This window comes from Nyctereutes procyonoides, unplaced genomic scaffold, assembly GCF_905146905.1.
Source record: "Nyctereutes procyonoides isolate TBG_1078 unplaced genomic scaffold, NYPRO_anot_genome, whole genome shotgun sequence".
NCBI classification, from domain to species: domain Eukaryota; kingdom Metazoa; phylum Chordata; class Mammalia; order Carnivora; family Canidae; genus Nyctereutes; species Nyctereutes procyonoides.
Window position 1 is genome coordinate 12104735 of NW_026575117.1, and position 23423 is coordinate 12128157.

A 23423-nucleotide genomic window follows, 5' to 3' on the forward strand; every position below is an offset into this window, starting at 1 on the left:
AGTGCACTGTGTAGTAAAGCTCTCCATACCAAAAAAAAAAAAAAAAAATGCAGTCTTTATTTTGTCAAAATGCACTGGGAGGGATTTAACGTACTCTTTCCCCTACCGCCCTCAGACCCCCGCCCCTGTCCCCGGAGAAGCCGGTCTGTCCTGCAGTTGTTTCCGTTTGCTTTGCAAAGCCACGCATTGTACATCTATAGGTAGGGAGACAGCAGGTAAAGCAATGTTTACGCATATGATTTACACAGGCATTCTCGCAGATGGCCCCGATGCACTGTGTCCTCTTCCAGTACTTGTGCAAGACTGCATTCCACCTCACAGGCGACGATCCCAGGGGTCCCCATGCCCCAGCAGTTTGGGAGACAGTCTTTGGTTTTTCAAACGCCCCCACTACGTACGTGTCAGGACAGCCAGAAAAGACGCGATTACGAAGAAATGGGAAAAGTACAGCACTAAAGCAGCAGCAGGAGCAGCAGCAGCAGCAGCAGCAGGAGCAGGAGCAGCAGCAGCAGCAGCAGGAGCAGCAGCAGCCCCCGGGGTGGGGGGTGCATGGGGAAGGGGGGATGCATGAGGGTGGGGGGGGGAGTGAAGGGGGCAAGGGAAGGGGGTTACAAACACAGACACCCGGCAGGACAAACTTAATTCTCTACCTTCCGCGGAATCCTTCCCCAAATTAACCGACAGTGTGCGTGAGTTCTTCTCTGCGAGGCAAAATAGGTTCTTAGCTTAGAGACCGACGGGAGAGCCCTCCAGTGCTTAGAGAGTTAAGTTAGTTGGGTTTCTTCGGTGGCTTCCCAGAAAGAAAAAAAAAATTTTTTTTCAAAAAAAAAAAAAAAGCGGGGGGGGGGGACGGACAGACCGACGGAGAGCGTCCGCGGAGGGAGCATCTGCCGGGAGCGTGGGCGGCGGGGGCGCTGCGGGGCGCGGGGGGCGCGGGGGGCGCGGGGGGCGCGGCGGGTCCCGGGCCCGCGCAGCCCTGCCCTGCCCTGCCCTGCCCGCCCGCCCGCCTACCTGCCGGGCTCCGCTCGCCCGTGCAGCCTCCCGTCGCCTCCCTCCTGATTGGGCCGCGGCCCCCCAATCGGCTGCGCGGCTGGGCCGGGGGGACTGCATATGTAAAGCCCTACTTCATATTAATAAGCTCCAATCGGGGCTTTAAGTCCTTGATTAGGAGCGTGTGAGAGCTTTGGTCCCAACTGGCTGTGCCCATAGGCTTGTCACTAGGAGGACATTTGTGTTAATTGCAACTGTGCTCTGTCAAGGAAACTTTGATTTATAGCTGGGGTGCACGAATAATGGTTGCCGGGCGCACATGGATTCGGTAGAACTTTGCCTTCCTGAGTCTTTTTCCCTGCACTACGAGGAAGAGTAGGTACCTTTTTCTTTCCTTTTTTTTTTTTCCAACTCGTCGCGGGGGTGCGTGGTGGGGGGTGCAGGGGGGTGCAGGGGGGCGGGGGGGGGCGGACGGTGCCTCTGCACACTGATTCAGGTAATGCCCTGGGTACTTTGTGTGCACGAGGGCTTGTTTGTGTCTGTCTTGTGCCTTTTGTGTTGAGGGCGATCTCCTAATTCAGTAAGTCGAGAATTGTTCTCTGACTACAATGTTACCTTTGAGGCAAAGCTCAGTGACTGTCAGTAAAACAGCTGTGTGACAGTCACTTCTTATTCAGGTGCTAAGAATAGGCACTTGGCACAAATGCTTAGTGAACTGTTAAAATGCATCTTTTACTAGGACCCATTTTCCCAAGGAAAGATGTTTTAAAATACAATATTCAAAATGATTTATACTATTGAGTGCCTCTTATGTATTTGCAGTTTGACAGATATTTTCAGCTCCCTGTCATTTCTCGCCGCGCAGAGTTAGAGGCAAAATTGCACATTTACTAATTCTCCTTCAGAGAACGATTTAAAAACTAGCCCTGTGCAATTCAGGGCTAGAATAATGTTATTTGCATGGTTAGCGTTAAGTCAGCACTTAACTGACAAATCAGTCCATTAAGTAACATGAGATTTTCACACATTATAAATATTTAAGGGGAGGAAAAGAAAAAAAAAAACTAAAGAAGAAACAGTAGTGACTTTTAATATTTCCCCTTGAACAGACGATGTGGAGATTTGTAGATTTGTGTCATGTATCATGTCCAGAAGATACAGAAAAGTACTTTTGTTCTGACATGCAGTTTGATTCGTATTTATGAATATCTTTATGCCCATGAATATATATATATGTGTGTGTGTATGTATACATATATAAAATATATATATATATTTGGAACACTAAATCTGGGGGAGAAGTGGATGGGGGTAGGACAAGTAAATCAGGCATTCTTGTGTAAATGAGTAGGTCGTAAACTTAATTTCAACCCACTGTTAAGATAAAATATTAGTACACCGCGGGAGCTGTCACTGGATTATCTTTATGTTGAGTCAGTTATATTGCTTTGCTTTCACATTACAGTAATACCAACTGTTATAATTCTGAAAAGAGTGCTCTTGGCAAACAGCTCTCTATGGATTGTGAAGAAAATATAAAACTCTCGAAGATGAGGTAGTGCATTATAGGTAGATGTCCACTAGCTGTCCTTAGTGACTGCATATTGCATTGCTTTGTAATTAAGTAAGAGATGAAAAGTGACTTGCAGTCTCAGTGGCTGCTCGTGTGTGAATCTGAGTGTCTCTGTGTAGATATGTGTGTGCACGCTCGCACGTGCACATGCAGACACACTCACACTCACACACACACACACACACACACACACACTCACACACTCGCACAAGGATTATTCTCCAAGAGATGGACCTAGGAGGAACTGAAAGACTGGAAGGTTGTGCCTGCATCAGTTTGAGACGCTCAAAGCAAGAAACAACCTTGAATTGTGTGAAAGTAAAAATGAAAAATAAACAAAGCTAGGACTGCCCACTCCAGTGTAGTTTGAAGGTGAGTGCACCTGGGGCTGTAGAATTGGAGAGGCTACATGTCTGCCTGTCGGGGGAGAAGAAGGCGTTATCCGAGCTCACCCAGATTCTGAACTTTTCTCCCGTAGATAAATAAACAAAACAAACTTTAAAAATCCCCTGGAGGCTTCGTTCTAAAGTAGTTTTCTTGAATTTAACTTCTTATAGCTAATTTGAATAATTAGTTTAGATAAGCCTCTTAAAGCAGATGCATTTAAATGAAATCAGGGCACATGTCCTTTTGGCTTTGGCGCAAGATTCAAACTAGCTTTCTTTTTGGCTCAATTAAAAGTCATCTTTAAAAAAAAATACAGATTTATTGTCTGGATGCAGTTCTGATGGTTACGTGGTTCACTGGACAGACAGAAAGATCTAATGCTAAGCAACGCATCTGCCTCTCTGTCTCAATTAATAAACCACAGAATTTATACATGCTATTAATATTCATAGTAATTGTACTGGGTTAAACCCTATCACGTGTGCGTATACATAGAAATGAAACCAGAGTTGTGCAGTTTCAGAGGAAAATATTAGGCAATTCCTGTTTTGGAGGCTGTTAAAAAGATTCGTACGATTTATTGACCACCATTAGGGGAGCCTAAAATGTTAACCTATAACTATGTGTTCTTTTATTTTAGGAAATGTGCCAGCACATTAAAGAACATAATACTTGAAAGCTTGTTTCACATTTAATGGCAGTAATAACTGATAGCATAAATAGATGAAAATAATATATCTGCTCATTTTGACATATGTGTCCGTCTAATCATTCTAAATGAGTGTGCTCATCACATGAATCCCTTTCAACCTCTGATTAAAATGTAGCATTGACTACAGGATTATAGAGCGGACTTAATTTTACTGACTGTTTTAACAGTTGTCACAGCTGTTGGAAGAAGGAAAGGCAATTGAAACACTCCAAAACAGGCAAGGCGAGGAGGGAACAGTTCAGTAAATTCAGCCTTATGATTGAAATCTAAGCAGTGCAAATGAAACAGATTTGCGTTTTAAAATTCCTGTTGGGAGCTATGCAAGTTTTATTTCGAATGGTCCACTCTTTCTGTTGTCAGGGTTTTTTGCTGTTTCCAGCCCCCACCCCCATCCCCGGCCTCATCTCTTCTTATTAAGAGCTAATGTGAATTGAAACACTACTATCCCAAAGTAATACTATCCTGTCAAAATATAAGGAGATAAAAATAGGCAGGAAGGAAAAATGTATACAGTAACGCAACAACAACAACAACAACAACAACAACAACAACAAAAAGCCTAAACCCAAGCCCCAAGCGGATACAATTTTTTAGAGAAAGATGGGAGCTCGCCTAAGTCACTTTAGATGTGATATTATTTGAAAACTCTCAACAGACACTTTAAGTTGATTTTTCTAAGAAAGAACACTTAAACTCCAGATTTGGAGCTCATACTACTTCTCCTCCTGTTTCTTCTCTGTAAATCTGTTGAAAACACCTGCAGCCTTAAAGGTAGGTGGTGTAGGTGGGGTTTTCAGATGATTTCTTTGTAAATTGCTGGAAGTGACAACTAGCTGCACTTAGGGGTGAGTGTTCTTGAGCTGTTGAGTCTTGTAACCTTGCCCATCACAGCACTAAAGCGAACAGATTAATTCTATTTTTCTGAAAATTTAATAACCACTGCACATATCCCCAACTACAGATAGTCCAAACAGCCAGACAGTCTGTATTATGTAACATGTGATTTTTTTTTCTCCTTGGAGTAAGCAAAAATAAGTGTTCCTGAGTTAATGGAATAAATGTAGAATGGGAGTGGTAAGTGATGGGCACCCCATGTTTCACCAGCCCTTTGTGTCAGTGTATTTATGTATTACCTTATGTACATTTGGTGGTTAAGTTTAGAAATCCTCCTTTTCCAGAAAGGGCTGGGAAACAGCTTTCCCTTTCCTGGGCAGAGGCAAGGGTGATGGTGTTGGCTGGTTCTTATAGTGATGGTTTCTCATCTTAATGTGTTTATGGCACTGCTGCTTTATTTACTGAGCCTTGTGTGTGTTGCAGCGGTAATTAACCCATGTTATTAGCAAAGCCCTTGTGGATATCCATTAATTCTCTTGCATGGATGATCATTTTTCCAGTGTTTTTCCCCCAATAAGGTATCATTGTTCTTTTTTTTTTTAATTCTGAATTGACGGCCTTTGATATATTTCTTTCATTTAATCTGACCTGTAATACATATTGACCATCTTATTAAAAAAAAAGGATATTGTAATTCAGCTTTTAAAAATGCTAATAGAAGCTGGAGAAAAGATTTTTCCCCCCTTTGGTTTTCTTTTCAAAGTGAAAAAGAAAAGAAAAGAAGGTTTAAAAAGGAAATAATATAGGAAATCAGGTTTAACTCCAGGTTTTCCAGGTCTTAGAATTTACGATAATTTGGGTCTTTGAGGTCTTTTAATCAGATTTTTACTTAGTTAATAACACTTTAGGCATTTTTATAAAATATTGAGCCAGCAGAAAAATACTTGTGCTTCCTGTGCTGAGAAAAGATAAGGACCATCTCATTAGCCGGGCCATACTTTTGCAATTAATTTTAGATACATGGTGCTATTCATCAAAGAGGGCAGGTAACTTCTCTATGAGTCTATTTAACAATACTTTCACAATACCTTACTCCTGCAAGAACTACAGACAAAGAAGAGACCTTTCTTTTTGGAAGGTAGGCATCATGCCCAGTCGCAAGTCCGTATCACTTGTGAAAAATTCCTCAACATTTGTTTTAGCCTAGTGACTCAAAGAAGATCTTTCTTTGTCTTACTTTTAAAGTGCTGCGCAGCTCTGAAGGTTTTGCTTATATGATTTCATAAAACAAATTAAAATCTGTGCTTACGGTTGATACTTGGTCAGACAAGTGGCCATTAATAGCAATGATTTCTGTGCAACCAATTAATATGAAATAAACTTTTTAGAGCCACCTATGAAGGATTTAGAAAGAGGAGAAGAGCATCTGAGGTATTTCAGGGGAACTTTAAAATCATCGTAGTCAATAAGGCTTGCTTGGAATCTTGCTTCATAGCAAATTCATGGAAGAGAGAAACAATACAACGTTGATCTGTTATAAGTGCATATGAGCTCCGGCCCCAGCCAGCTCTCTGGAGAAAATCTTTGATTACACTGGCCCAGTGTGTTCAGTTTTTTATCTCTTTTACATCCACTGGCCTTGTATTAAATTGTCATTGTCCTAAAGCACATGAGATAGAAATGAATTGCAGTTCTCTACATTCTCTGACAGTGAAATATTTAGGTTCTCTTTCTCCAATCATACTTATGTGTATATTTGATAGTGCAGGGATGACACCAGGCATCTCTGCCGCCTGTCATTCTTCTTCCTGCATTTCGGATGTTTTGCCATTGATTATTTTCACCGCCATGTGTATATGGATGTACGTGGTCTGTGCCATTATAAATACACATATGGTACTTTAAAATCCAGAGCAGCCGAGAGAATATACACACTCGTGTGGGTTTGCGTGGATAGTGTGCATGTGAAATATGTACCTATATGGGAAGAGGTGTCTGTGTAGAATGTTATAGGTCTGATGCTCAGAGTCTTCATTACATTTATATAACAAAGTGAATCTCAAGTATTTTTCTAATCAATCAGTTGCCAGTTAAATTTGCCAGGCATGATTTTAACCAGGAATTAGTGTTGCGGGTATTTGCCAGGTCTGATTTTAAACTAAATTGGTTTAACTATATAGAAAGACAGGTAACAGGTAACCTAATAAGTGAACTTGCTTCTGATTTTATGAATTTTTAACTGTTATCGTTCCTAAATTCAAAAGCTAGTAATCAAATAATTTGTAAAATAGGAAATAAACTACTTATATTAAATGCATAATTTAATGGTTTGGGCCCATGTCCAAGAAATAGTTTTGAATCAGCTCTTGGCTACATTCTTTTTTTTTTTTTTAATACGAGGGCCTGACAAATATGAGTGTAAACATGATAGCTCTCAAATAAATGCAAAATAGGAATTTTATTTATCTGCGTTACATAAATACGTCATTTCCTCTTTTTTTTTGCTGAAAGCAAATGTAGAAAACTAATTAAGTGTTCTGTTTCTCTAAAGTACATCACAGATTTCAGAATTTTTGAATTTTACTCTAAGAGGTAAGTTTAGAGATCTGTGATTTTGCTTAGTAAATCTGAATGAGGGTTGAGAGAGAACACTGATCTAATAACTGCTCTTCTGTTGTAAATCTTGCTCCTGCTTATATTCTTGCTTGAAATCCTAGATTCATTTCTTATCTTTACTTGTATGAATAGCACTTTAACAAATTTAAGGTTTTTTTTTTCCCTCTCTTTTTTTTAAAACCTGCTGTTTCTTTTTGCGAGTCCATCAGATCAGAGTTAGCTCCTTTATTATCTGAGGGTGATAAGTGACAGCCTTTGCCTTTTGAAGGATTTACCTGGCATCTTATTCTTGTTTCAAGTTCATTCTCGACTTCTACTTTCTAAGATCTAGGAAACCTCAGCTACTAAAAATAATTTCCATTCAGAGTTTTAGCAAACACAACTCTCCTCTCTACTTTTTCTTTAACAGAAATGCCAGGTGTTTCTTTTTCTCTGATTTGGACAGTATTTCCCAGTATTTTCCAAATGTATTTTCTAATCAATTATACAAAACCATCAAATTGAGAGGATTTAGATTTTGTAGTGTATGTGTGTGTGTGTGTGCACATGTGTGCACCTGCAGGAATACAGTCCCCTTTTTAATTAAAAAAAATTAAAAAATGTTTGGAGGAAACTTGCTTTTTATGTTTTGTTTCTTCAGCTGTCATGCCATCTTAATTTATGGCAATGAATGTATATTTGGAAGATAACTCACTAAGGCAAAGCATTAAAAGAAAAGGCACAGTTTTAAATAAATTGACTTCTCACTGGTCAATTAAAGTCCACTTCAATATACTGGCATAGATCTATCTGTGCAGTTGAATATAGATATGCAACATTCAGCACTGGCCGTTAGAAATGCAACGTGTGGCTGTGGTTTTGGCACTTAAAATCTCTTTAATACTTAAAGTGTTAAACTCATGGAGAGCCTACCTAGGATTAGATTATGTTGTAACAACAACAACAAAAAGAACTTAAATTTATATTTTAATTATAAAAGGCAGGCTTTGTCATATACATTCTTCTATGCATTCTTATACTGCTTTGAGTGACACAAAATTGCATATATACTTTTCATCATTTTGATTGGAAGTACACATTATGTGTAATATGCTTTGGCAGCACTTACCTAGCCAAAGAAAACAAATTAATACCAGGCATACTGAAGGCTGTCAGGCATATCACAGATGTGTCAATTTAACTTTGCTTCATCATACACCTTCTCCGCAAACAATTGGTTAAGATGGTACTAAATAAAAGGGAAGCTACCGATAAATTCTCATGTTATATCAGAGATTGATGGCTAGTGGAAGTGTAATGAAAACCAGCTTGCTTGCTTGCTTACTTCTCTTAAAACTCTGTGGGAATACAGACAGCAGAGATAATAATGAGTTTTGTTAAAAAAAATGGAGTATAACTTCAACTTATTCAAATCTTTCTACTCTTTTGAAAATAACAGAGGGATTTATTGTTTTACAAGTCTCTAATGTGGTGAACCTCAGTTGCTCCTAAGTGTGAAGTAAATAGAGGCTTTAAGAAGTGGAGAAGCTGAAGGAGCATGGGCAATCCATCTTTAACAAGGGACATCTCTTTTTGTTGTACTTTGCATACATTTTCTGAGGAAAAAAAAATCTCATGCTTTCTTTTTGTATGGTTTATTCAAAATGAAAAAAAAGAAAGGGAAATTTGAAAGAGAACTTAATGCACAGAAAATAGGCAGAAGCATATTACTTGTTTTCTCCTCCATGATTAGAATGGTTCCCTTGTGTATGAAAATTTCTTTTTCATCGATTCTAGGAAGATTTTACTTATTTATACTGGCTTTTGAGAAATTAAACAGAAGGCACATTAAATATATGTATTTGCTTTTTATACTCACAATGTGAATTAAAATGTTTTAAAAGGTCTTCTTTTCATGGCAGTTATGATACTTATATTTTGTATTTATAAGAATTTATTTTACTTTGAAAAGAGTGTCTAAAATTACATCCAGAATTAGCAAAAATAGTGAGTAATATGAAAAATTATGGACACCAAGGTACTCATTTAGAGAAGAAAATTCTGTGAGGTTGCTTTAATCAATTGCCCTTTGCCCTCCATAATTCCAAATTATCACAGAACTTTAACTTCTCCAGAAATGTAAGCTGACCGTGTTAAATTATGCTCATTTTTCCATAAATGAAAGAATACCCTGACAATGCTTTCTTCATCGTCCCTAATCTATTAAAACAGACCAGATATTTTGAGGAGGAATATTATGCCTGTAATCAACTGTTCATGATCAAAGAAAGGGAAAGATACATGTAGTTGAGAATCGTGTCTTTTTCCTATGAGAAAGTGACTGTATACAGTTGGTGCTGGGTCCAGGAAATGACAGAAGCATCCCTTTATCCATAGACTTAAATGAGACCTGCCTCATCAGTCATGGGATCATAGTGTCACAGATGGAAAAGCAACCATCAGCTGAATTGTACTGAACTACACACTTGGCTAATTCATCTTATTGCTCTACACATCTAAGGAAATGCTCATTCTATTCTTGGAGTCTAGACAAGAATCAGGAGTTGGGCTCAGGTGGGAGCATGTGGCCGCCTTTTTCTGTTCTCTCCTAGCCATTCAGCAAAGGGAGATGAGGAACAAATGGACAATTTATGCACAGAAGCCCAAGCAGAGATTGTTTCCCAGGGTCAGAAATTTATTATTCAGTTCTTCAAGTACATTTTAGATTTCTCTTATGTTCTATAAATGTCATTGTTGTCTTTCATGCTCCAAAGACCTACCCATAAATGATTAGGTATGTCTCTCAATTTGTATGAACCATGAACCGGTATAAGCCTTTTTTAATAGATAGAAATGGAGAGCAGATCACCTACTTATGTGAGCCTGGATGAGGATTCTTTCCTCATACCTTTATATGGAACTGTTCAGTTGGTGAAGTCTGAAGAATGAGAAAAATACCAAGAGGTTAAACACTCAAATTGTATTTTTTTTATTTTTTTTATTTCCTTATAGTGAACAAAACTTTAATGTCTAGAGCATTTATGAGGGTTTTAATGATTGGAAAATCTGTCCTGAGAATGTGGTCACCATATGTGACAGCCTTGCTTTCTATCTTGTCTTCAGTTTATGGGGTAAGTTCGGTGATATCGTCTATTGTCTTACTTTGCATACATTATAGCACCTCTCTGCCTCCACTTTGAGATAATCTGAAATGTGGGGGAAATGCCTGCTTAGCTCTAAAACACTTCCCTCAACCCTCCCCAAGTGCAGCAATATTTTCTTTTAAAATTTCTGTTTCTATTCATTTGTTTTGCTAAAGGATCCTTTACTTTGATAAAAGGTAAGTACATGATATTCATCCGTGTTTGCATACACAGTGTATTTTAACCCCCCCTCTCGAATTCCAAAGACATTGCCTTCAACTTTTCATAAGTTGTTTTCCTTTTGTTTCTGTTTGTTGTACATTCTAGTTGAGTGCTTTTATGGTGTTTTCTTGATTGTTGTCAGTTTGGGGTACCCACTGCTGACATTTTTGTCAAGTTAATGTCCCAGCACAAAAATCCATGGCAAACTGGAATCTGGCTACAGGGGCGTGGAAGATACAACTTGTGTGTGATTGTGTGTAAATACAGTTAGTTAGTTGGGGGTTTATCAGATAGCTTGGCAGAAAGAGAGAGGAGCAGTACAGACTGTTTTCAGTAACTGTGCTGTTCATACACCTGATAAGATTGAGAGAGCTTTTCGAAATGCTGATAGGCTTTGAATAAGAAAAGAATAATCACTCTGCTACTGGCACCAGCTTATCGGGACCAAGTAAAATGCCAGCACTTTTACATTAGCAAAAGTAAATGTTTTAGACACTCTGTGCCTTTTTTTTTTCATTCAAGTTAAATAGTAGGGGTGCTCTTGAGTGCGCTATAATGAATAGAAGGATTTATTACCTTGACTAAATTACAGGTGAATATGTTGATAAAGGAACCTTCAGCATCAGCAGCAGCTTCTTTGATAAGCAGGTGCATCTATGCTGTACATTCTCTGGAGGAATTAAGTATGCCTTTTTCCACTCCAATTCTATTAAACATCATTTCTGATGTTAGAAGATGCAGTTATGTCCTGTGTCAATCGAGTCCCCTTGTTTTCCAGCAGATGGGTGACAGGCATTTGAAACTTAGCTTATCAGACTTGTAAAATGCTGGTGTGCTGCTGTTAAATAAGTTAGGGCATGCGTATGTTTGTGTCACTCGTGCTGAACCAGCAAAGTCCTATATAAGAAAGAGATCTTGTTTTTTCTCAGGAGTGGAATGACATTAATTACAAATTTTGAATACTTTAATGAGAAGATAAACGTATTTTGCCCAAGCCACGGCCCATTGTAAAGCACCTCCCCTTAAAAAGAGAGAGGGAGATTGGTTTTGCTCTTAATCTAAACCATTAACTTTCCCAGCTCAACCATCTTCTCTTCTTTGTAATTTGACGCCTACAAATAATTTGGTGTATTCAGATTTGATAAATGATCGTGCAAGAGCAGATTGATTGATTTTGGATTACTATTGATTACTCTCAATGAGATCACTGTGACACACTCGAATCAATAGTATTCGATTAAGCAAGGCACCACCGTTCTATACATTCAGCAGCAGTGGGGAATCCAGGAACAGAAGGTTCACAAGCTGATAAATTGACAAAGCGTTCAGCTTTAAATAGCCCTTTGTTCAGCACTAGTTCCTTAAAATATATTTCATTGGAAAGTTCGTTTTTGCAACTCTGGGCCTTTCCGTGGAAGAAAGGTCATCAGTTTAAGGTTTATTAAATTTTAACTAAAAACAACTGGGCTCCATGTAGGTGTAAAATAATTTAAGTACTTACTGCAGGCAACCTTCATGCTTTTGAGCTGTTGCTCAAAGGTTTCATTCTTTTATGAAGATGTCAATTGTAAACATAAAAATGCATCACTGGAAATGTAATGGCTTAAGATTCAAACCGAAATAAAAATTCCTGCCTGAGGAAAGCACTATAATCAAAATAAGGTGGCCTTAACTTTCCTCAGAAGTGGGCATGCTTAGGAGCAGCGCTGCGAGGCAGCGGCAGGTAGAGGCCCTTGATCAAGCACACAGCTGCTGCTGCTTGTCCTTAGCTCAGAGTTATTCATCACGTCGCCAATACGACATGCAAAACACCGAATATCATTTGATCTGAAAGCTGCTACCACTGCTGATGCACTGCAATCATTCTGTCCCGAGCAAACTTACAAAGTGGCCGGGGGATAAAGGACTCCTCCGTGGTTCAGGGCCTTTGGTGAAGGACCAAGGATGAGATTTTCCATCACGTTCCATCCTGGTGCCGTCTTGGCACTCGGAACGAGGCATTTGCTCTTAGGTTATATGGGATTGCCTCTCAAAAAGTGAGCCTTCCAGGGAACGCTCCGCTGGAAATGTCAACCGTCTCATGTGCAAAACTTGATTTCCAGTGAAATTTTGGCTACGAAGGCCTGAGGACCCCAAATCAGCAGCAGGTTCAAGTTTGAAATAGATTTTGATAAATTGTCCCATTTTGATAGTAATGAAACAAGACGAAACAAAACTAGAGGTGGCAATCTGAGGGCAAATCAAGAGGAAAGTCAAGTTTGAAATCATGAAATTCCCTGACAACACGTCAGCCTTTCTTGTGTGTGAAAGTGAGGTAATAGGGTTCTAATGATATTTTCAGGAAACCCCATGCAATTGCCATTCCTGTAGGTCAAGAAATGGTCATATATCAGCATTTTCATGTGCTCCAACATAATAATTGAGTTTATTCCTGTACCGTTCATATCATGTAAGCAGATCGAAAGCGACAACTGTTGTTTATTAATTTTCTAAAAATTCTGTTTTATGGTGGGCGGGGCCAGGTTATGGGAGACACATGAATTTTGTCTACAGTCATGGCACGTATATCATAGTATTGTTTTTAACGATGACTTTTTTTTTCTTTAACACTTGGTAGAGTTTCCAAATATCTAGTATTATACATGCTGCAGAAGTACGTATGCATTTATCTGGCTTGTCACCTGTTGTGGCTAAGCTGCTTCTGAGAATCCATGTGAATGTTCCCTCTGCTGGGGAAGCGCATGGCACAAACCAGGTAGTGGACTCAAGCGCTGACCCTCCAAAAAGGAGCACACCGCTAAGGGTAGAGAGGAAACAAATTGGGGAATAGGTGCCGACACCTCAAACATTGCATCCTTGCTTTCGTTCATTAGCAGAACCTTAATATGCTAGTTAGCACTTTGTGTGCTTCCCCCCAGAGAAGTATTAAAACTGTGCCCCATTAAATCTGTGCACTGGGGTGGGTTAGGCAGACACAGGACACCTTGACTTGGCCCCTGAGCCCATGATGCTTTATTGGCTGTTGCAGGTAGAAAAGGTGCTTCGGGAGATGTAATAAAGTGATGCCAGAGTTCCCATTTGCCCCCCCCCCCCCAGTTGTGCAGCTCCTACTACTGGGGCTGGGCTGTACTGGCCACCTCTGGGCAGAGGCTGGCTCCCAGGGAGAAAGGAAGTGGGCCCGGTCTCCAGGTACAAGGAGGGGGCCTCCAGTGCCTCGGCTGGAAATGCCAGGCCAAAGTGCATCCTGACTTGGGGTCCTGTAGGGACGGGGTAAGGTTTTCCTCACTCTGGGTAAGCGTCCAGCTTGTCTCAGAGCGAAGGAGGGTGGGCATCGTTTACTGGAACTTGATTGAGCCAATGCCTCCAACTGGTCCCACCGTCAGTCTCAGAGTTTTTCCTCAGTAGTGCGTTTTCCCCCCTGTCTGTGGCACGGAATTTGATTTATCGCTGGTACTAAGATCAAAAAAAGAAGTCATTCCTTTTGATGTTTGCTATTAGGCACACGCAGTGCAGGGCGGGGGGCTGGGGGAGGGGAGCCATCTGAGCAGCCAAGTCACTGTCCTGGTCACACGGTGGGCACCGATAGCAGAACATATTATTTTGTATCTCTGTTCATTTTGGATGTAGAATTCTGTGTATAGGGAGGTCATCCATAGGGTATTTTGAATTAATATTTAGGTTTGTTTCAGGTACAGATTCTTTTGGTAAGGACGCAAAGAGTGGCTGGCACATGCACCTGATTACCTGATTAGGACACCTTTTTTTTTTTTTTTTTAACTGTCTGGGCATTAATTTTACCAAAAGACCTACAAAGCTGAGCAATATAAACAAGCCAATGGGGTTCAGTCCTTTCTTTCAAAAAAGTGCCATTGGTTGCATGCATTGTTGGGTGGTGGACTTGGGACACCAGAGCCGTATTTGCAAACGAGGGGAAAGGCTTGCTGGGGTCTGCTGGTCCTGTATCCCGGGCCCTGGTCAGGCTTTGTTCGCAGCTCTGTACAGTAGCTTTTGTGCAGCTTCTCTGTGAGTGGGATTTCTCTGAGCAGCGTGAGCCCCAGCCCATCAGCAGGCTGCTAGTCAGCAGCAGGTGTGAACAACATAAAACAGGATTAACACTGAACCAAAGTGTGTACTAAAAACAGAACCCCTGCCTTGCTTTTAAAAGGACGGGCAGGACTGGAAGATAGAAGCCACTGTGGTCCCTGCACCCCGTGTTTACTAAACAGTGTTCAATGAACTATGCAAATGGCTCTGTTTAGGTGCCGAGAAGGCCTGCAAGGGATCATGTACTCCTTCTCTCTCTCTCTGTTTTAAACTGTAAACTCAAAACTTAGGCAGAAAATTCTTCTCAGACTTTCAGAGGGGAACACAAAACAGAACAAATGTGATCTGGATAAATCTTGAACTAGGATTACAGCGAATTGTCGCAAAGGTACTGTCCTTCCTTACCAATTCAAGTCGATGGTCATTCAGTGTCTGTATTTCTGACCTCTAAAGGATATTTATTAGCAGTTGGTTGATTTTTGTGTGTGTTTAATTACGTGACTTCATTTATATTTTTCACCTAGGTAGGCAAATCCACAGAGGCAAAATAGGTAATTTCGTTAAAGATTATACACCTCTCCCCAAATTCTTTTTTTTTTTTTCAATCAGTGATACCTACATATGAAGAAGAAAGCCAGCCGGCACACGCACAAAGATCATAGTTAATTTAAGAAGACTGCATGTGCTTAACAGATTGGGCATTGCCTCAAATTTATGGCCTTTGAGTCACTTTATCAATATTTCATTTAGGAAAGAGAAAAAAATGGCACTTAAAAATATAGTTCTCTTTTTAAGTTATGCTAATTATAGCATATAGTACATATTTGGATAAATGTTAAAAATTTTAAATTTGGATATCTGTGTTTTATTAGGTTTAGACTAACTCGTGGAGTTTTAGGAGTTGGTCATATCCAGGAGGGGGTCTGAAATAGGGAAATAGTTCAACCAGTTAGAGAACTTGTGTTTATATATATATATATATATATATATATATATATATACATAAATATATATAAATAAGTATATATAAAAAACACAAACACAAACACAGACACATGCCTTAACTATTTCAGCACATGTGAAACAAATGTAGGGATTATTTGTGGGTATATGAAATGTCATTACTCTGATTTCTGACACTGCAAAAATATGTGCAGCTCTAGATATTTATATAAGATGGATCTGTATGAGAATATTATCTATACTAAAGGATAATTTTAAATGTTAAAAATCACAATAACAATTATCATTCCCTTCGAGTAAGACCTGGTAACATATATTACCTTTATTATCTTTTATATCCAGGCCTTAAGTTGAAATCACCTATTCGTTCCTTCACTCTTTGCTTATGCTTACCATTTTTTTTTTAATTTTTAGAATAACAGGGTTTTTAAGCTGGGACTTTGCTACCTTTTATTTTAGAAGGGGTATTGTCTGCCAGTTTAATTGTGGCAGTCTTAAAAACACATTGAATACACTGAGAATATCCAAGTCATTGTGAAATATATAAATTCTAAAATTACATTTTAATTCCACAGTTACTATCTTTACATGTTAATTTATAAGCATTTGCCTTATGTGTTTCTTTCTAAGAAATGTCCATCCCCTTCTGTTTAGTATTATTAAATACCCTCTGTGGTGTACCTTAATTAGGTTGTGGGCAAATAGTTTAATGATAGTTAATGAAATCAAGTTTAAAAGATATTAGTTTAGCATTGATTTTGGAGGTGTATTTTTTTTTTATAACCAACTCTCTGGTGTCAAATTGATTGCTTATAGTAACTTTTCATGTTGCATTGAAAAAATTACATGCATTGTTTTGCAATTTTTTAAATCATCAAAGTAATCAAGTTAGTGCATTAAACTACATGTTCTTGATTATTCTTTCAAAAATATTTGTGTACATGCACTGTCCTAGACACTAAGATCCTGAAATAAATGATAAAAATTATAAAATGATCTTGGGCACATAACCACTTAAAAATGTGGCTTTTTATATCTATGTCTCCAGTTTGAACTTGGTTGGGTCAGTCTTCAGAAAATGATTTCAGGAATTTAGGTAGCAGGAGTTTTAAAACTCAGGCACACTGAGGCTTCCATCCTGATTTTCTGGTTTTGGCTTTTTAGGGCTGAGAGAAAGTTAGCACCATGAACACGATTAGGAATTGTACATTCAGATCCTGAATATTTCAAGAGTGTGTGATCAGAGGTCCTAGAGCTCCGATCTGGTCTGGCCTGTGTTCCCTCAGCTCAAAAAGCCATTTTGACACTGCTTCCTTGTGAAGCCTTTGATGATTTGATCACCACGGTTGCCTTTACATCTTAAAATGCTCTAAATTACTTGTTTATGGTTTGTTTTTCAGACTGGAAATGAAAGGGGAATAAATGCTTTAAAAGATCACGTTAAAAAAAAATTCAATAGATGGTAGGGAAAGCAAGGGCGATTCGTTTGAACTCTGGAAGGTTTGTGTGGTTTGACTTTGAGGGAAAGGTTCGACTTGGTAAACTCATCCTAATCAAAGTAAATGACAACTGAAAGGTGGTTTTTCTAAGAAAACCTTGCCCTTAATCTTGAAATAATTTCACAGCTACTGTCTCCAGAATTCCTGCAAAATTGCCCTCATAGAGTTCCCAGGAGCCTGGGATTTTAGTTTGCCTGTCTCTTTGCAGCATCTTTTCAGTGGATGCATTTTTATTAAAGTGTTCTACTTATTTATTTTTTTGAAGATGCAGATTGGTTTGCTTCAGGTCATTAAAATTATTGTCTTTCACGTTTTCAGGTGTTTATAATTAGATGATTAGTGAAGTTAGGTAATAAGATTTATATTGGCATCAGTTAAGTTTATAGAAGGATTAAAATCATGGTATCATGGTACCATTGCCAATCAGAATATGCCAGAAATATCTCCGGAGAATTTTTGTCAAGTGTTTATGCTCAATTAAAATTTATACTACATGTTACCGAGTGACTGTCTCATGATAGCTTGGCATCATGATGCTGCAAGCTTCCAATTGCAAGTGATAGGCGATGCAATTTGTGTGTGTGTGTGTGTGTGTGTGTGTTCCAGTGCTATAGAATTGCACACTTTGGAGGGAAAATGCCACACTTTGGGAAATGACAGCAGAAACATAAGACAAAGAGTTGTCCCAGTTTGGGTATAGCTAATATTTTCTATAATGCCAAAAAGCTATAAGAATGTAGTTTTTATCTCCTACACTCGATATATGCAAAGGGCAGCTTACCTTTATGTAAGACACTGCAGATGCGAGCTGAGTCATCAACTCACCTATGTTTTCGCTTCATTTGTGGTTTTTGCAAAATATTTGTGAAAATATTATCCCCCCACCCCACCCCCAGATTTCTTGACTTTTCCAGTGTCGCTCCCTCTAGTCCTCCTTTCTTCATTTTTTTTTTTATTAAGCTGAGAGGTAAATTTTTGCAATGGATGTATCCTCCTTTATGCATGGTGCCAAAAAAGCATTGCGGAACCTTCACCAAAGTCTTAAAAAAAAAAAAAAACAAAAACAAAAACAAACAAACAACCCACTAACAAAGCAACAGCATAAAACATCGGGGGTTGCCGAGGGGTGGAGGGTGGGGAGGAAGAGGGCAGCTGGTAATTTATGATTCCTCTAGTATCGCATGTAAAGGATTTGCCAGCGCCCCACTTCCACCCCACCCCCAAACTACACACCGCTCAGTGTTAGGATGATGATAATGTACCTGGAAGGAAAACGCAGTCCATGCCGAAGCAAGCAGCATCAGACAGGGCGCCTTGCCATCTGCCCCACCTGCTGCTTTTCTGAGTCCATCTGGTGACTGCAATAGCTCATTGTAGGCCTCTTCTGAGGAACATTCGGGTTGAAAAGCAGGCAGTGTGAATTATTTAGGTAGCTAGTATAAATAAATAGAGGGAAAGGCGAAGGGTAACAGGGGAAGGGTCTGAAAGCACCTCGTGCTCCCTTAGCCCTGGGTGCTTTGGAATGCTCGAATGCACGAAAGCATTTGATTTGCATATAGATTTAGATGTATAGATCATTGTGCAGATTGCAAACCAATGAGTTTTATCTAGATTTAGATAGCGCTCAGCCTGCTTTGCACTTAAAATATGGCCAGCTTCAGGTAGGGAACCTTTGGGGACGTTCAGCATAAGTGAAATGGATGAAATGTAATATTTTTAGGCTTTGATTTAGTAGAAATAAAACAACTGTGTGCCCTTTCTGAAGCAGATGATTTTGTGTGTGTGTGGTGGTGGTGGTGGTGGTAGGGCAACACATTGGACTTTTTAGTGAATTCTGATTTATATATATTGTGTCCTCTTTCTTTTTTTCTATTAGAAAGAAAAAAATGAGAATAAATTTCTGTGTCAATTTTTACTTTTATCTGTGGCCACCAGTCAAAAATATTTTAGCTATTAAGTGCAAAACACTCTTACCGAATTCAGCATGCAGGTGAATATATACTCAATCTAAAATGAAAGACTTTAGTCTTAGAAATCTGTGTGTGACTTTGTATTTTGGTGTCTGCATAAACCGCATGGATAGGAATTGCCTGCTTAATGCAAAATGAACTATCCTTAAATTGTAAACTGGAGTCGGATAAGTCATTTACACGGACATTATTGAAATAAGGAAAGTTTATCATACATATGTAACAAGATGGGTTTCTAAGGCTGTACTTGTCACTGAAGTTGAGGAAGAGCTAGTTTATATAAAAATATCCTAAAAAAAAATTCTGAATTGTAGGGCTGCCTGGTTGGCTCAGTCGGTAGAGCATGCTACTCTTGGTCTCAGGGTGGTGAGTTCGAGTCCCAAATTGGGCATAGACATTACTTAAAAAAAAAAAGAGTACACTTATTGTCATGAGCACTGAACAATGTATGGAATTGTTGAATCACTTGTACACCTGAAAGTAATATAACACTGTATGTTAATTATACTGGAATTAAAAATTTAAAAATATATCCTATATTGTAAATGAAGGTTTAGAACTATGAATGAAACTGGTAGTCTCCAGACTTGAAACAAGACTGTTCCTGTTTTCTTTCCTGAGACTCATTGAGAGGATAATATAAATTTAGAGTGGGAATAGAGGCTTCATTTAAATTAATTTATGATGCTTTATCCACTTTCCTCATTTTTTATTTTATAGATTAATACAGATGTATGGATAAGGTTATGTGGTATATATATTGCCTGTTAAATTTTTAACTGCAAGCCTAAAAAGAGGCTTGATAGAGCACGAAGAAGAGAACGTTGTTGTGAATATTTTCACTGGTTCTATATGTACAGAAAGCAGTGTGACGTCTTGTGCTCTAGAATAGACTGGAGTCTGGAGGGTTGGTTCACTCTATCCCACTTGACTCAATTCAGTTGCAAAGTAAAGTTAATGGATATGCTTTTTTGAGCAAGTAAAGCTCTAGCCGTCACTTAAATAAGCAACATCTATCTGGAGCAAAATATGCATGAAAATGAATCATACTGCTAATTCAAAATAGAACCAGTAACCCATTTCATATTTGTTCAAATAAAGTACTTTTTATTCAAGGAAATTTATTTATAACCAATCTCTTTCCAAAAAGTATTTGAGATGACTCCTTTTTATCTGCATTTGAAACCATTTTCTGGTGCCAAATAAAATGAGGCGTTTGTCTTAAGCCAAATAGCTGTGTAAAATTTAAGGGCATTAAATAAAATTCGGGACCTGTAGACAACAGCTACTTGATCTCCTCACAGGCTCTTCCCACCTTTGGCCTGACGTTTCTTCCTTTGATCCCCTAGCTCTCTCCCTCCTCCCCCGAATCACATGACCTCCCATCTCTGGCTTTGGAAACATGCCATGATAAAAATATTCCCCCCCAAAGCATGTATTTTTCCACCATTAGTAATAAGGACCTTTACTTATTCTTCTTAAATTCCTTTTCCTGAAAAACAATCTATTCCTCCTAGAGTCACTTAGATACTGTTTGCTGCTCATCGGATACCTACTCTTGCCAGGCAGAGGACAAAGTTGGCAGAGACATGAATTAATTAGAAGTAACATGTATGTATTAGTGGTAGCGGTTAACTGCAAGAATGGGAATTGACTCAGGGTTTAATTGATAACTTCAGGGAACACTTAACAGATATTTTGAGTTTCCATAAATGTACGAAGTAATGAAATATTTTAGAAAAAAATTAAATTTATCTGTATAAGAACACAAACTTTTGGGGCACCTGTGTGACTCAGTTGGTTAAGTGTCTGACCCTTGATTTCAGCTCAGGTTATGATCTCACGGTCCAGAGATCAAGCCCTGCATCTGGCTTTGCACTCAATGCAGAATCGTGTTTGTCCCTCTCCATCCCCTGACTTGCACTCTCTCTCTCTCAAATAAATAAATGAAATCTTAAATGAAACCCACAAACTTTTTACATATTGACCTTCATTGCTTAGTCACTATGACTTGTAGTGCTCGTTTTTAAAATTTTGTTTTCATTTAACACTTGCAGTCAAGAGTCCTCCTGAGCATGGTTTTATTTATTTATTTATTTATTTATTTATTTATTTATTTATTTATTTATTTATTTATTTATTGTATTCTGACATTAGGGTCCTAGAAAGTCTCTCTGGTCTAATCTGGATAGGGCTAGCTTTAGATTATCTTTGAATAATTCACAGGCATATAACTTTGTCAGATCTGATCTTGTGTAGGCTCTGCCTGGAATATGTAAAACTGACTTTACCCTATGATTATGATAAAAAGTATATTCCTCATGAAAAGAGTTTAGACTATGCTTATTTGCATAAATTGCAGCAGAAACTTAGTACACGAAAATGTATTGACACATTGTACTTGCTGTAAACATCCCTTTTTAGCATTTTACAGATTTCTTCTTTCATCCTCTCTCATAAGACCAGAAGATCCATAGTATGGATGTTAATTTTACTTTTATTCGATTGGTAGTTTCATTGAAGATGTTACTTAAAGATCTGAATATCAACTTTTAGAGAAAGCTTTGTGCCCAAATATTTGCAAGGCATTTTAAGAGAGAAATTTCATAAGCTGTCAAGGAAATACCCGGAAGGAAATTAATTAGTGTAACTACTTGCATTTTAAGAGTGTTGACTTTATAATTATGTAGTCAGTTGGTAAGCCTAATGATTTCATTAGAACCAAAAAATAAATAAAATAAATGTGAATAAAAGCCTTTATGTAACATATATTTCAAAAGTAAATCTTTTCATGGTTCTTCTTGAAATTTGCCATTGACAGTTTAGTCAAATCGGCTGTATTGATGGAAGGCTAGCTGCTTTAAATACTGCACTCTAATAACAGTTATGGTGTTATTAATTACATGAGATAAGTAGCAAATAGTAGCATCCCTGTTGCTCCATAATAGCCTCCCATAAAGAACTTCATTACCCCATTCATGGAGAAGAAGAGGGATACTAATAATAAATCATGGGTATTTTTATGAACTTATAAGTGGGGAGGTAAGGAGACTATTTGGGGTTCCCCCAGCAAGGCTAGTCAGAGAACGATGTTTACTTAAGCACTGAAGACGGGCAGCATGGCCTGGTCATCTTTTGTTTTGGGGGGCCACAACTGGCCCAGGCGTGATGCCAGATTTCTTTATTTTCTTAAAATATGTAGATTAGAACTAGATTGTATTTGATGGGACAGAACTCATGGGAAGAGAGGAGACAAATCTGCTGGTGAGTGCAAACAGAAGGAGCAGCATCTGTGCACACACAGGGTGAAGCAGGCAGGAGAAATCTGAGGGCCTTTCTGCTCCCATTTCCTGTCAAAATCTGGCAGACGGTCCTACTGTTAATAATCTCAGGGTCATAGTTTGAGGGTCATACTGGGTACAAGTGTTAAAAATAATGCACTTTATTTTGAGATGGAAGATGCCATGATACAAACTATGGGTTTGAAAGCTGGAGAAATTTATGCTGTTACTTAAAATACATGAAGTTTAACGACCTAATAAAATAGCATGCGGAAAAATGCTTGGTGAGAGTGGGCACTCAATAAATATTTCATGCCCCTCCTACTTTGCTCTTAATAATGGGGTTGTTAGTAGCACTAGAAGGAAAGTACAAAACTGAGATTTCACTTCTCAAAGCCAAATTAGCTTCTTACCTCAACCGACAAATTCTGAAGTTGAAATGAGTCATAATAAGGATTAGTCAGGGAAGCTTGAATTGAACCTATTTCTCGTGCATGTGTGACTCCTTATCAGTCTCCTACTACTTATAATTGCTGGATTCACTTTCTGAAATTAGCAAAGGGGAAAGCAAAGCAAAGACAGAAACCTAGCCACTTGCAATTTTCTTCCCTGCCTAGAATGTTAGGGTAAGAATAGGACTATAAAAATATAAATACTTAATTATTATTATTAGGGGAATGTAGAAATAAAACTATGAAGAGGAGAGTGTAGATTCTAGCAGACTAGAAAAGGTTCTCTTGTTTTTAGTTTCACCCTCCCCCCCCTTTTTTTTTCTTTTCAGTCTCTCCTATCCTTAAAAAGCATAAGCATACTTCTCTTTTATACTAATCCAGTAAACACTGCAATCTGGCTTCTGAAGCTAGAAGTCCCTATAAGGCTTGTTACCAGTAGTATGAGTGCCCAGTTCATATTTTTAAGACTGTGAGTGAATGAGTGTGTGTGTGTGTGTGTGTGTGTGTATGTGGGAGGGGGGGGCGGAGAGAGAGATAGACCTCAATCTATTTCAGGTGAATTTCCTGAAGGAAGGGTTAAATCAACTGGTTGAGCTGATTTTACTCTCTAGTGGTGATATTTTATTTATATGATAAAATGCTTGGAAAGTGATTAATTTGTCAGGGGAACATCTTGTTACTGTAAATTTGCTGAATATGTAATAAAATTGCCATAACATAGATAGGAAAATGAAGATTTTAAAAGACCTGAAATAGCC

The 23423-nt window shown here is 38.6% G+C and overlaps 1 protein-coding gene across 10 annotated transcripts in view; it reads left to right on the forward strand.

The window, feature by feature from the left end:
- Positions 1-23423, forward strand: part of ESRRG (estrogen related receptor gamma) — a 617883-nt gene that overhangs the window by 395495 nt on the left and 198965 nt on the right. The window contains exon 1 of one of the 10 annotated variants that reach the window (XM_055334272.1): positions 1222-1365. The exons of 8 other annotated variants lie outside the window; for them this stretch is intronic. In XM_055334272.1, coding sequence (XP_055190247.1) covers positions 1310-1365 — 56 coding nt within the window. In that variant the 5' untranslated portion in view covers positions 1222-1309. Of the gene's footprint in view, positions 1-1221; positions 1366-14766; positions 14889-23423 lie in introns of those variants that run through there. One more of the 10 variants, XM_055334271.1, reaches the window with a different exon arrangement.